A 13,763-nucleotide genomic window follows, 5' to 3' on the forward strand; every position below is an offset into this window, starting at 1 on the left:
TAAAGGAATTGGAAGTGATTGGAAGAGGTTTCCAGCTTGGCACACAGTGGAATCCCTTCTTCTGAGTCACCCTCCTAAATGGCATTTATTTTCTGGTAAATTAGGCATTCCTTAATGGTAGGGGATTATGAGTATCAGGAAGACCGACATTTCAAACAACCTGGTCTTCTTTCCTTAACAGTAGCCTACCACAGGATGCTCACCTATTGAAGAAAATAGTTTGGTCACTGCAGAAGCAACGAGAGTAAGAAAACTTCAAAAACGTGTTTGGAGATTAGAAAAGCCTAAAAAGCTTTAGACAGGAAAATGAAGCATCAAGTACATTAACCAGAGGCAAGCATTTGTCAGTGCGTTAGGAATGTGTGGAAACAGAATTGCAGGTGGCAAGAGACCATAAATCAGGACACAAACTACAATTTATTAGAAAAAGAAAAACTGTCTTTGCTAAAAGCATTTGACCACACGCTTGCCTCAATCCCTGAAAGTGATTACCTTCGCCTCAGGATTCGCAGCAAGCATTTTTGCACCACACTCCACGGAGGCATAATTATTTCGGTTTTTCTGGACTTTCTTGGCAGTAGGTTGAACCCCATTAGCAGATGGATGCATTGACTGGCCTGCAAAAAAAATCAATGGCACAGCTGTAAGTAAAATAATGTACTGGTTTCATTTTTCATTAAAGAAAGGAACAAACGTTTACTGGGTTTCATTCGCCCATGTGCAATGGCAAGCTTAAAGCAAAGTAGCTTTTATTCTATGCTAACTGAAAAGACCACCCCATCAGCCTGCGTATATATTTGAAAGTTGTAGCATTCATGCTCCTTTGGAACTATGCACAGCTTATGAATCGTCTGTGCTCAGGAGCGAGCCATGGAACCCAGCTACATCAGAGGGAATCCGGAATGCGAGTCAAGCAACAACAGCTGTGAGCCGCGGCAGCTGTGGACACTGCTCCCTCCTATTCCATATTATAGGTATATATCTTTTATCAATAAATAGTAGTGTTTATGCCACATAGTAGTCCAATAATTACTTACACTCCATTGAGCCCTGATACTACAAATTGGCGACGAGGATTTCACCTACCTGCATACGGTGCCGTGTCCGTTGTTTATCTGAGGTTGAGGCCGCTCCGCTCATGCCTGAGCGGTGTAGCGGCCCCATACGCTGTGACTCCTGTTGAAGGTACGTGGAGTGTTAAGACCGCTCCGCTCTAGCCTGAGCGTTGCAGCGGCCCCCGACGCTGAATATCCGGGAGAAGGACTGCCTTTTACTACCGTTGCGGACCGCCGTTACACATGGCTGATCTTCCATTTCTCCGTGTACGCGCATGCGCGTTTCACTTTGTTTTGTGTGCAGCAACTGCTTCCGTATCGGGAGCCCGTAATCTCTGTTAAAGCTGCACACGTCTGATTTTCATCGCGCCCTGATTGTGTCTCAGCGTGTATACAGCAAATAACTTTTATTGAAAGCTGTTCACATTATATTTTCCTGAGGCTCTGATCCAAGTTTAGCAACAGGCAATTTTGACTATTGAGATGCTGCCACTGTAGTGAACGTTTTTGGCTGCTGATGTGCTATTACATTATACGCTCTGAGGAGATTACCTACAAGTAACACTAGCACATATTGTATTCCATGGGAATTTATTTCTTTTGAAAGATAAGAAATAAAAAAAAATATAAAGAGAAAATTAAGGAATTAAGCGGTAAGCATCACATCACAACCAAGCATCACAGCAGGGATGGCATTCAGCAGTGTTCCTACACCAATGTTCTTCATGCCTGATACCAATGTGCCCAGCATACCATGGAAGAGGTGGATCAGGTCTTTTGAACACTACGCAGGTGTGATTTGTGGCCCGAATTGCAGCGCAGAGAAGAGGAAATCATTATTATTGCACTGTTTAGGTCCGGCTGGTCAGGAAAAATATGAAACACTACCAGAACTTCCGGCAGATGAAGATGTTGATATTAATGAATATGAACGTACTGTCAAAAAAATTGATAAACATTACGAGAAGAAAGTGAGCATAATATTGGAAAGATACAAGTTCGGCAAGAAAACACCTTGTGGGGGAAAGTGTCGAGAAATGTATTACTGCATTGAGGAAACTTGCAAAAACATGCAACTTTAACAAACAGCTAGATTAAAGACTAAGGGATCAGTTTATGTTAGAGTGCAGAAGTGCAAAAGTAAGAGAAAAACTTTTGTCAGAAAATGATCCTTCGTTGGATACTGTGTTAAGAGTGGCGAAGGAAGTCGAACACACTGAAGAGTGTGTAAAAGAATTAGAAAATAAAGTGAGATCTATTCAGATTGAAACCAATAACATGAAATCAGCAAAATTATCTTGCAACGCCAGTGAAGATAGTGAGTCAATATCTATGGTTAATAATACCTCTGTCAGACGGAAAACAATTAGTGGTCAATATAAACCACCACAGACTGACAAAAAGAAGTACAGAACCAATCAGAAGGGGAATTCGCATAACTATAATAGAAGAGATAGTCCAGAAAAACAACCTGTTAATTCAAGGAAAAGACGCCAAGGGAGGTGTTATAGGTGCGACAGCGCTAATCATTGGGCTGACGACCCAGAGTGCCCAGCAATAAAAATCATATGCAGCAGATGCAAAGGGAAGGGTCATTATACCAAGTGCTACAGATTTCGCAATACGTCCACCAATTGGTTAGGGGGCAATTCAGATAGTGACCACAGTGATAGAGAAGAAGGTGAAGAGTGTGTATTTGTCATAATGGATGATGATGACAAAGAAGTTTTAGAGAGCCCCAAAGCTACAGTTTATGTTGATGGAGTAGAAATGAACATGATGATAGACACTGGTGCAAAATACACGTTGGTACCACGACAATTGTGGAATAAAGAGAAACATGAATATTTACATAAGACCATTATATCAACCACAGAGCTTATTGTGGTGTAAAGATTGATACGATAGGCTGGTTCTGGGGTAAGTTAAAATTCAAAGGTAGGAAGGCTAAAGGAAAAGTTTACATTACCAGCGTAGGCAAGACACCCCTTTTGAGCTAGACTCATCAGAGTAAATTACAAGTGAAAGTAGATTCTACTGTGGAAGAATCTGTCCTTGCTATTAGTAATAATATGAACAAGTCTGAGAGTAGTCCGGTCCCAATGCAGTAAAGTGCAACACCAATGATGTCCTGGAAGCAGTGTTTCGTGATGGTATCAGGTGTCTTCGTGGTTACGTGCATGAAATACAATTAAAATCCAATCATACCCCAGTGGCCCAGAAATTAAGGAATATACCCTTATCCATGCGAGATGAAGTCAGGAAGGAGATCAGAACTATGGAAGATCAAGGAATTATTGAAAGTATAGATGCTAGTGAATGGGTCTCACCATTAGTGGTTCTCAGGAAGAAGTCAGGGAAACCCCGGATATGTGTGAATATGCGGGTGCTTAACAAGTATGTTGTTCCAGATAGACATCCTCTCCCCAACATACAGGAGCTGATTTCTACAATTGGGCCATCAAGTTTCTTTTCTACTCTGGATTTGACATCGGCGTACCACCAAGTGAAATTACACAGACATTCCAGACATCTCACTGCTTTTATTATGCCCGATGGCTTATTTCAATTCAAGAGGATGCCATTTGGACTGGTTTCCGCTGCATCAGTGTTTCAGAAGATAATGCACAATCTGTTTGAGAGAGTACCTGGAGTGATATCTTAATATATGCTGACAGTCAAAAGCATCATGATGAGAAATTGAGATATGTGTACGAGAAATTATACAAAGCAGGAATGACTCTGAGCAAGGACAAATGCAAAATTAATTGCTCAGAGATTGAATATCTTGGACACAAGATTTCTGCAGATGGCATATCACCAAATGCACAATTAGTGAACACCATAAAGAAAATGCCTAGACCATGTAATAAAGAAGAAGTGCGCACATTCATCGGAATGGCTGAATATTCGTCGAAGTTTGTTAGTGACTTTGCTATACACACAGTCTCCTTGCGAGAATTACTCAAGAAGAAAATCTTTGAATGGAATGATGATTGCGAGGAAGAATTCGAATTCATTAAAACTGCAATAGACAAAGCTCCAGCGTTGAAGAATTTCAGTAGTGATAAGAAAATCATAATTACTACTGATGCTAGTAATATAGGTCTTGGAGAGCTGTTATCACGCAAGAAAATAAGGGCCGGGAAGTATTAATTGCATTTGCATCGAGATTACTCAAGGGGGCGGAAAGATCATATGCTGCAATTGAGAAAGAGGCATTGGCAATAAAATGGGCGGCGGAAAAGTTCAGGAGCTTCATTTGGGGTGGTGAAGAGGAATTCCGCACAGATCATAAGCCCCTGGTAAATGTCATCATGCCTAAAGGGTTAAACAAAGTATCCAATCGAATCAGGAGATGGGTGATGCTTCTTAAAGAATATAATTGCACTGTGTGTTATGTACCTGGAGTTAAGAACATCACTGCCGACTGTCTGTCCCGCCTTACCAATATATCTGAAATCGCAGATGAGGATGATATGGAAGTTGTTTTGAACATAGAGGCAGCATCCATCTCAAGGATGAAATGGAACAATGCTGAAAAGGATGACAAAGTGTTAGAACGTTTGAAGGAACTGGTCAACAGTCAAGGTCCATGGAGCAAAGCGAGATTTGAAGAAGAGGATCTTATGGATTATTGGTTCTTTGCTGATGAATTACATATACACAACAGTATCATCATGAGGGGAGATAAAGTAATTCCACCTTCAAGTTTACGCCGAAGAGTGATTGAACTTGGTCATGAAGGTCACCAGGGAATAATAAAAACCAAGCAGAGAATAAGAAATGACTTTTGGTGGCCTGGATGCGATCTGCAAATAGAACGTTACATTTGTGATTGTATCCTTTGCAGTAGCAGTGAAAAGAGTTGCGTGGGTGTGAAACAATCTATGGTGGGTACTGAAATTCCGAGTAAAGCATGGAAGGATTTGGGCATGGATGTGTTAGGCCCTGTGAACAGCAATGGAGTACAGAAATTCTGCGTGGTGGCAATTGATCTCCTCACTAGATGGGTGGAAGTGTTAATAGCATCAAGTATCACTGGGAAAACTGTGGTTGAATTTCTGTCTGAAATTTGTGAGAGAGAGGGTTATCCGGGAGTATGACCGACAACGGTACTCAATTCAGATCTAAAGAGATGGTGGATCTCTGCAGTAAGTACTCCATTGTACACAAAAAATGTGCCGTATACCACCCTCAGACAAATGGGACAGTATAGTGTTTTAACAAAGTGTTGAAAGAGACCATTAGGTGGGCATGGTCCAATGGGATAAATTGGGAGGAAGCTGTTAAGGAAAGGATTGTGGCGCATCGTTTTACACCGCATTCCACAACTGGTCTTTCTCCTTTTGAGTTAAGCAGTGGGAGGAAGGCTAACACAAAACTGGCACTGCTATGGTTGGAGAATAAAGATAATGGAGTGGAGAAAGATTTTGGAGTTGTATGTGACAAGATCAGAAATATTCAGTTGAAAAACAAATCTGTGTATGATGAGAAAAGGCCTGTGAATAAGTATGACAGAGTCAATCTTCCCCCTGCCCTTAGAGGAGACCTGTGTAAATGGTCCAGACCAATCAGAGTTGTGGAGGCATTCAAACATGCTGTCAGAACGGAGGATGGAAGGATTTGGAATATTGAGAGAGTATGGGTCTGTAATGATAGTAAACATTTGAAAACCAGTAGTGGTGAGGATATTGATAGATGTCTGAGTGAGACCAATGAGAGAGCAAGTTGTCGAAGGAAAGTATCAAGAGCGAATGGTGTGCAAAAAGACTATTCAAACAAATCTGAGGTAATTTCCTTGCCAGCTTTCATCAGAGACACGACTTGCAAGTCCAGGTGGGGAAGAGCTTATCTCAAGCCAAGGCGCATGGAGGACTAGGTGTGAACTTTCTTCCATTTCCACTTTTAGATTTTTTTAGTTGTTTGTTTTGTGACATTATAAAGGAAGGGAGATGTGTAGCATTCATGCTCCTTTGGAACTATGCACAGCTTATGAATCTTCTGTGCTCAGGAGCGAGTCATGGAACCCAGCTACATCAGAGGGAATCCGGAATGCGAGTCAAGCAACAACAGCTGTGAGCCGCGGCAGCTGTGGACACAGCTCCTATTCCATATTATATGTATATATCTTTTATCAATAAATAATAGTGTTTATGCCACATAGTAGTCCAATAATTACTTACACTCCATTGAGCCCTGATACTACAAAAGTGTGTGCCTTCTCTATTTGGAGTGAACACAAGAGGTTAGAAATTAAGTGTTATGATACGTCATTTTAACATGCTTTTAATACTGTGACAAATCACCACTATAAGAGTATCGGAGGACGAAGGCTTGTCTGTGAACTGGTGTACTGTGCCCCCACCAGGGTAACCAGAACTTGGTCTGCCGCAAGAAAGAAAATGAGCGAGTGAAAGGGAAGAGGATAAAAGTGGCACGCAGATGCTAAAATCACAGGAAGGGAGAGATCCAGTGTGGCAAGAATGCTTTGTGATAGCATGAGTGTGTGTCAGTCCTGCTTGAAGTATGTTATTTAAGGACTTCTGAATGTGTGGCTTTCATAAAGTCAAATTCTCAGAAGTTAATCAGCATTTGCCACTTGGAAAGGTTATTAGGAACAATGACTTAAAATCATTGAGGCTGTCCTCCAATGGTTCTAAGCAGTAGATTCACTGTAAACAATTACAGGGGATGCACATTTATCTGAAATAAGCACACTAGCATGGCAGTTAGAGGTGTACACTTTTTTGTAACGATTGCCTATACGGAAAGAAAGGAACAAACGTTTACTGGGATTCTTTTGCCACTGTGCAATGTCAGTTTGAGCCAAACACTGCTCATCCAAAGAGAAGGAGGCAGGAATCCCACTTGGTTTATATGAATTTTAGGGATAGATGATTCAGTTTGTTTTCACTTCAAAGAATAATCCCAAATATAATAGAAGAAGGCTTTCATGAGGCGCTCTCCAGAATTTAGGCAAGAGAGAAGTTGTCACTCTATCTTTAGAAGTCTAATGTAAAGCAGCATCTACCTGAAGACGACTTGTTTGAAAGCAGTTTTCCAGCAAAAAACAAGTTGTGTTACATTTCCTACAAGGGTACCCTCTGGGCTGACTGCTTCTCAAAAATGATCGGTGATGCTGTGTTTCCCACTGTACAATGAGTGCATTGGGCAGAAACTGTAAGAGGGCCACCTCTGAAATATCAATCACACACTTCATGGTGTTGCAGCGTCTTGACGAGTGAGTTATTTTTAAGCTAGGAAGATGCATGTATAAAGTCTAATGAAATGTGCCATATTTGCCAGAGCATCAACCAAGTGGGCAGCATTGCCCTATCGAACTTCTGGTCCCTTAAAATTCAAGCAGACCAAAATAAGGAAGCATGAGGGACAGAGGAAGGAAGGGATAGATACCAGTGGATAGCTGCTTTTTTGGGTTTAGGTATCTGCCCTTTGTTCTCGATGATTTCAGGCACAATAGTTATTTAGCCTACCACCCTTGATATTACACAGAGTTTTCAGGTTACTTACAACCTTTACTTTGATGGGTCTTTCCAACCTTCACGGAAACCATGGATTAATGTATTCACTGAATTTCTGTGCAAAACGAGGATGTTTTACATCGTTCAACTCAGGACAGTGATTCCAAGCTATGTCACAATGCAGTATGTGACGGCGCGGCCCGTCACAAAGAACCATGCCAACTCTTAAGGAAAGTCCAAGAGTGTTTATTAAAGACTTTTGATAGTTCGAATGGCTGGTTTTCTTCAGGGCCTAATGGGCTGGGGATATTTGGCGCTAGGGACGGCTCTTTCCTCTCTTCAGCTTCCCCGGGCTTGGTTCCCACCTCCCTAGCCCAGACGTCTCATTCAGGCTTGTCAGTAACTCTCAGATAGGAAACCCCTAGCTGTCTTTATACTCTCTACACTTTAGGTGTTTGCCCCAAGACGATGGCTACCTGACGACTCCCTAGGGAACTTGTAACTCCCTCTCCTGTCATCCGTTAGTACTCAGGGAATGGGGAATGGTGTGTTCTTTCGCCCAGCGTCACGCTCGCACCCTCTCGTACCTGACCCTTTGCTACACTGATCTTGTAAGCTGGTCTCCTCCCATGACTTCACTCTCCCTCCAATCTCTCACTCAGACTTTCCACCTCCACCCTTTGATCTTGTTTCTTCTCTTACTTCTGTATCACTGTCGCTCGTACCTCCAACTCTCACTTCTTCCTCCATTAGCGTCTCTTCCTTCCTCTCCCTTTACGACAATAACTACTTGTTATGTTTTATGCTTTTCTTCCCTTACCTTTGTGTGTATGCCTTAAGTGAGAATTCCATTATGGAATGTTATGACTCAAGGTCCCTGGAAGTTGGTGTCAGTTGGGACCTGGAGCTTGAGAGAGTGGGGGACCAGTGATGTCTCACCCACTACCATGAACTTAACTTATATGTAAATGTACTCGGCATGGTGGTATGCCAAATATTGGGGGATTGAGAGTCCCGGCATGGTGGTGTGCCAAATTTTGGGGGATGGAGAGTCCCGGCCCGGTGGTGTGCCAAACTGTGAGGATATGATCCTGGCTTTAGGCCGCTGGTGTGGGTTTGGAACCTCGGATAGTGTCTTTACACACTTTGTTTATGGTGGACGGAAGAGGTTGGTGTTGTGTGTGGTTTGGTTGGTTTTGATTGTTGTTGTGATTGAGGGCTGGTTCCCTGGTGATGATGTCTGTAGTAGGCCAGCTACAGATTGGTAGTATGTTCAAGTGAGGTGTGTAGCTTCTTGTTTTGCTAGTGTGAGGTTTAGTGGGGTGAGAGCTATTTAGCTCAGAGCGTCTAGCTTGGAAAGGAAGGGGTTTTGGTAGTGTCAGAGAATACGTTTTTCTTGGAGTTTCCCCTTGTGTCCTTTCCTCTGTTTGTGACGCTGTATAAAAAGTGGGGAGATGTGTTATGTTTTATGTTTTTCTTCCCTTAGCTTTGTGTGTATGCATTAAGTGAGAATTCCATTATGGAATGTTATGACTCAAGGTCCCTGGAGGTTCCACAGGGTGTCAGTTGGGACCTGGAGCTTGAGAGAGTGGGTGACTGGTGGATGTCTCACCCACTACCATGAACTTAACACCTATGTAAATGTACCAGTGTCCCTGATGTACCTACCTGCTGTCTAAGGAGAACTGTGAACTCAGTAAAGTTGGTGTTACTACATATGACTCAGAGTAATTAATTCCACCAAGGGACCAACGTATCCCTACTCCTATTCCCCACTCACTGTAACTCCCAGCACGCCCCCTCTACTACTGTGCTTATTCCACTACTACCAATCCCACCTTACCACGACCTGCTTAACTCTCTCACTAACCCCCGGTCATATCCCCAGGGACACCCAGGGATATCCACCAGCACCTATCTATTTGACTCGCTACTCCCACTGCCTGTTTACTTAGTTCATTCACACTCACACTCACACTCCCACCTCTCACACCAACACTCCACAGACCCCCTCCTTAACAATAGCCTCCACCGGTCTCTCCAACATCCTCCACCGCCTCCTGTCCGCACTCAACTAACCCACACTTGCACACTCTCAAACACCTCCTTAAATACCCCACCACTCCCAGGATTGGCTACTTACCCTGTCCAATCACTTATCTGGCCTCAGGGGTGTGACAGGGGATGGCCATCGGAGGGCTTAAGTGGGCTAAGCCCCGCCCCTTTTCCAACATGGACCCTGCTGGGGTCCGTGGACGCTGGATTCTTTTAAGGCATGTAGGCCTAAAATATTATCATCATCATCCCTTGTGGCAAGGGTCTCTTTTTAAAATTGTTTATAAGAATTCCCTGAAGGGCTAGTGGGCTTGTCCCAGCGCAAACTCCAGCTGACAGTGTCAGCTGGAGCCGCAGTCCTTTGCTGGCCGGTGTTGTGGATAGGCCGCAGGTGTGCCGTGCATCCCTTCTTGCGTCCTGTGTTGTTGCGTTCTGCGCCAGCCAATGACAGGGATGCCACTGCAGCCACACGGTTTCCCAGCGACCTGCTGGCCGTCTCCCAGGTCGCCCGTGGTGCTTCTTCTGCGGCCCAGATACCACCATTGCTGCTGGTAAGGAGGGGAAAGGGCCTGCCTACATCTAGGCACCTATGGGAAGTTGAAGTAGCCCCCTGATAAGATCTACTCTGGTACAGATGAATCAGGAGCGACTTTGAAGGTAAGACCTTTAAAGTTGTAAGGTGCAGGATAACAGGTAAGTTACAAAGAGGAAGAGCATCCACCAGCCCCCTTACTCTGGGTCAGGCTCTCTTCAGCTGACATACACAGCATCTCGAGGGGCATTCACACCACAACATTCCAGAGGCATTCATTCCACCAGAAATTCTATCCAGCAAGCATTCATGCAGGACCAAGGCAGGGAACCACAAGACATAACACATCTCCCTCTGCAACAGAAAACCAAGGAACACAACACCACCTTAACAATGCCACCAAATCTGAAACCAGAACCCACAGGCATCTTTACCACCAACCACTAAGATGCACTACAGCACAGTGCACCCTTCTGCTACTACAACATTCAAATAGAAGAACTAAGCACAGGGCACGGGCACCCACTACAGTGCAGAGATTGATGGAGGGGACCACCCCCTAAGGTACCGGTGTCCAACTCCCAGAGGCACAGCTAGGAACCCCTCCCCCAAGTGCGGGTGTCCAACACACCGGACAGCCCTTGGCCGGGCCAGACTCCCTAACGGACACCGCACCACCAACACACACAAACCTAGGGCCGCCACACCCTAAAACCAGTGGGTTGCTAAACCAGCAGGCTCGTGTTACAATACAATACATACCACACTAACGTCCTCAACATACAACATTTTGTAAATTCAACAGTTAAGGCATGGCAAGCAAAAGAATAGTCCAGAGTCATTTGCCTTTAGCTAAACCAGTCGTTAACATTGATGGTCCTGTGGAGGAAAATTCTAGTTAGACAAAAGATACATTACATTTAAATTTGCCGACAACAATAAATACTTCCATTCGAAAATATCGCACAAAGGTCATAACAGAGGCCACGTCATATATACTACTCCATCAGGTCCACAGAGCGAAAACAACCTCAGCCACCAGTCATAGCCCAACATGGACCCGACGTCGGGTATCCTTAAAGCTACCATCCACACAGAACACAACTGGACTAAATTCATGACAGGCCTTACATGACCGGCTAAACGGACGGTGTTCAACACAGCAGATTGCCAGACGCTTACAAAACCCAAAGAAATAACAAGAAATAATATTGTGTTGCTACAGTCTTCGCACAAAACCAACTGGCAGTGTACAGTACCCCATCGCTGCCCATGTAATCATGGCCTATTTCTTTGTTTATATAAACGGGCACCTATCGTGCCTGCCCTGCATCGCACCCTGAAAGAGAAAACCAAACCGAAAATCGCCTAGTGCGAATTGTGCCGTTGGCCGCTCTCCCATGCGCTGACAGCACTCAGGCCGAGAAATTCCACAACTTCGGCCCTCCATGCATCAAGAACGCTGCGCACACTCACACAGCAAGGTCCCTTTTTCACCGCTACCGCTACACGTCCTTGGTGACGCGCTGTGCACCACAGCTCAAAAGCCCCACCACATAATTTCAATGGATCCTCCACAGCGAACGGAGCACCAGCACTGCCCCCCAATGGAAGCAGAGTATGAATATTCAGCTGCTCCTAGTCCCGCTCCACAACGGCACTGATCAACGTTGCTACAAGGGACACATGGTAAGAGGCCCACATTTTCATCTCTCCATGCTCAGGTTGAGCAGCTGCTGGAGCACACATACCATGAACTTGGATGGGTTAAAGTGACTGAATGAGGTCCGAGTTGCTGTATCTTGAAAGTCTCTCCCACGTTAAAGGAGCCGCCAATTAAGTAGGATTACTCTCTCCCTGGCTCTCTAAGCTGCCGCTGTGCTCTCCCAGCCTGGGGTTGAGTTCTGTCCCAGCTGCCTATAGTCTCCACCAGGCACTTGAAGCTGCTGCCTTTTAACCTCTCTCCCAGGCTTTTTCTTTTTTGGACAGCCATTCACTACTAGGCTGTAACAGCCGCCAGTCTTCTTCTCTCCCAGGCTTCAAGTCGCCAATAAGCATCTCTCCCAGGCTCTGAGGCCACCATAAGTCACATTCTCTGGCCCAGTGCCCCCCCCCCTTAACATGCATCTCTCCCAGGCTGGTATTAGCTACTGACCCAGTCACCATTAACTTGTCTCTCCCAGGCCCACTGGCCACCTTAAACAACTGCACTCCAGCCCCTAGCTGCCCTTCTCTGGAACTGGCCCAACTGCTATGCTTTGCGCAGGGGTCAGCTCACCTTGGGGGGTAGGGGGGTGATGGATGTCTCCCCTTCCTCTGGGTACAGCAGTGTACCTCTGCTCTGTGCTTCTGCTTCTTACTCTTGCGCTCCATTCTTTTCTTCACTTAGGGCTTGCTCATAGGTTCTTCAAGTTCTTTGTCGCCATTGATTTGATCTATTCTGGTAGAGATGAGTCAGGAGCCACTTTGAAGGTAAGACCTTTACTTAAATTGTATAGTGCAGGTTCAGGAAAACAGGTAAGTTACATAGAGGTAGAACATCCATCGGCCCCCTTACACTGGGCCAGGCTCTCTTCAACTGACATACACAGAATTCCCAGGGGCATTCACACCACAATACACAGGCATTCTATCAAGCAAGCATTCATGCAGGAACAAGACAGGAAAACACAAGCCATAACACCCCCAACCCCTTGATTGGGCCTGTTCACCGGCTATGCCACAAGTATTTAATTACAATAAGTGATCAATGCATTTCATCTATTTAAACCTGTGAATACTTCTATGTTGTCATATAATTGTACATGTCAACTACATGTGGGGAAAGGTTGAGTGACAGATAAAAAAAAATTGAGTACAACAATGAAAACCAAGATATATTCTCCACTACATTTGACACCTTTTTAGACATATCTAAACATTCTGTCTTTTTCCCCACTCTCTTTCCACAAAGTAATGGAAAACGTAATCCCACAAATAAAACAATTAAACAAACTTACCCATGTTTACTGGCACTTACTCTGACAAATTGTTTACCGCCAAGGGTTTTTCAAAATTCCCCTAAAATTGCGTATCCCAAATATTGCAAGCCAGCAAAAGAACAAGTTACTCTCTTACCTGGTAACGTTCTTTCGATGGGATGGCCCGACAACGTATTCCATATCTATGACAGGTAATCACCACAGCTGTGCGGCTTTGTAAAATTTTCGGCGTCTGCGTCCTGCGTCGATGACGTCGATACGCTGTCCTCGAGGACCTCCGTCGAGCCAACATCACCGGATGTTATAAGTAGGACGCACGACGCCCGTAGCCTCAGTTGTAGTTTTTTCCCCAGAACGTGTGGCACCAAACTTCTGCCAGTATGACCACAGAAAGCCTTGCGGAAACGTAGGCTGCAATCGCATAAGAAATTCTGTAGCTGGGCAGGTAGGGAGGGAGCGATATGGAATACGTCGTCGGACCATCCCATCAAAAGAACGTTACCAGGTAAGAGAGTAACTTGTTCTTCGAGCGGATTGGGTCCTCCGACGTATTTCATATCTATGACAGACTCCCAAAGAAGTACCAACGTATGGAGGAGGGAAAAGAATTTAGAATATAGAATTTAGAATGCCCAATCAAATTGCAGAGTAAAGT

General features: G+C 44.5%; 1 protein-coding gene across 5 annotated transcripts in view; it reads right to left on the reverse strand.

The window, feature by feature from the left end:
- Positions 1-13,763, reverse strand: part of SUCO (SUN domain containing ossification factor) — a 1,613,753-nt gene that overhangs the window by 1,138,016 nt on the left and 461,974 nt on the right. For all 5 annotated transcript variants that reach the window (XM_069641200.1, XM_069641197.1, XM_069641195.1 and 2 more), the window contains one exon: positions 493-617. In XM_069641200.1, coding sequence (XP_069497301.1) covers positions 493-617 — 125 coding nt within the window. The remainder of the gene's footprint in view (positions 1-492; positions 618-13,763) is intronic.

Source organism: Ambystoma mexicanum, chromosome 1q (assembly GCF_040938575.1).
Source record: "Ambystoma mexicanum isolate Mex_15411 chromosome 1q, UKY_AmexF1_1, whole genome shotgun sequence".
NCBI classification, from domain to species: domain Eukaryota; kingdom Metazoa; phylum Chordata; class Amphibia; order Caudata; family Ambystomatidae; genus Ambystoma; species Ambystoma mexicanum.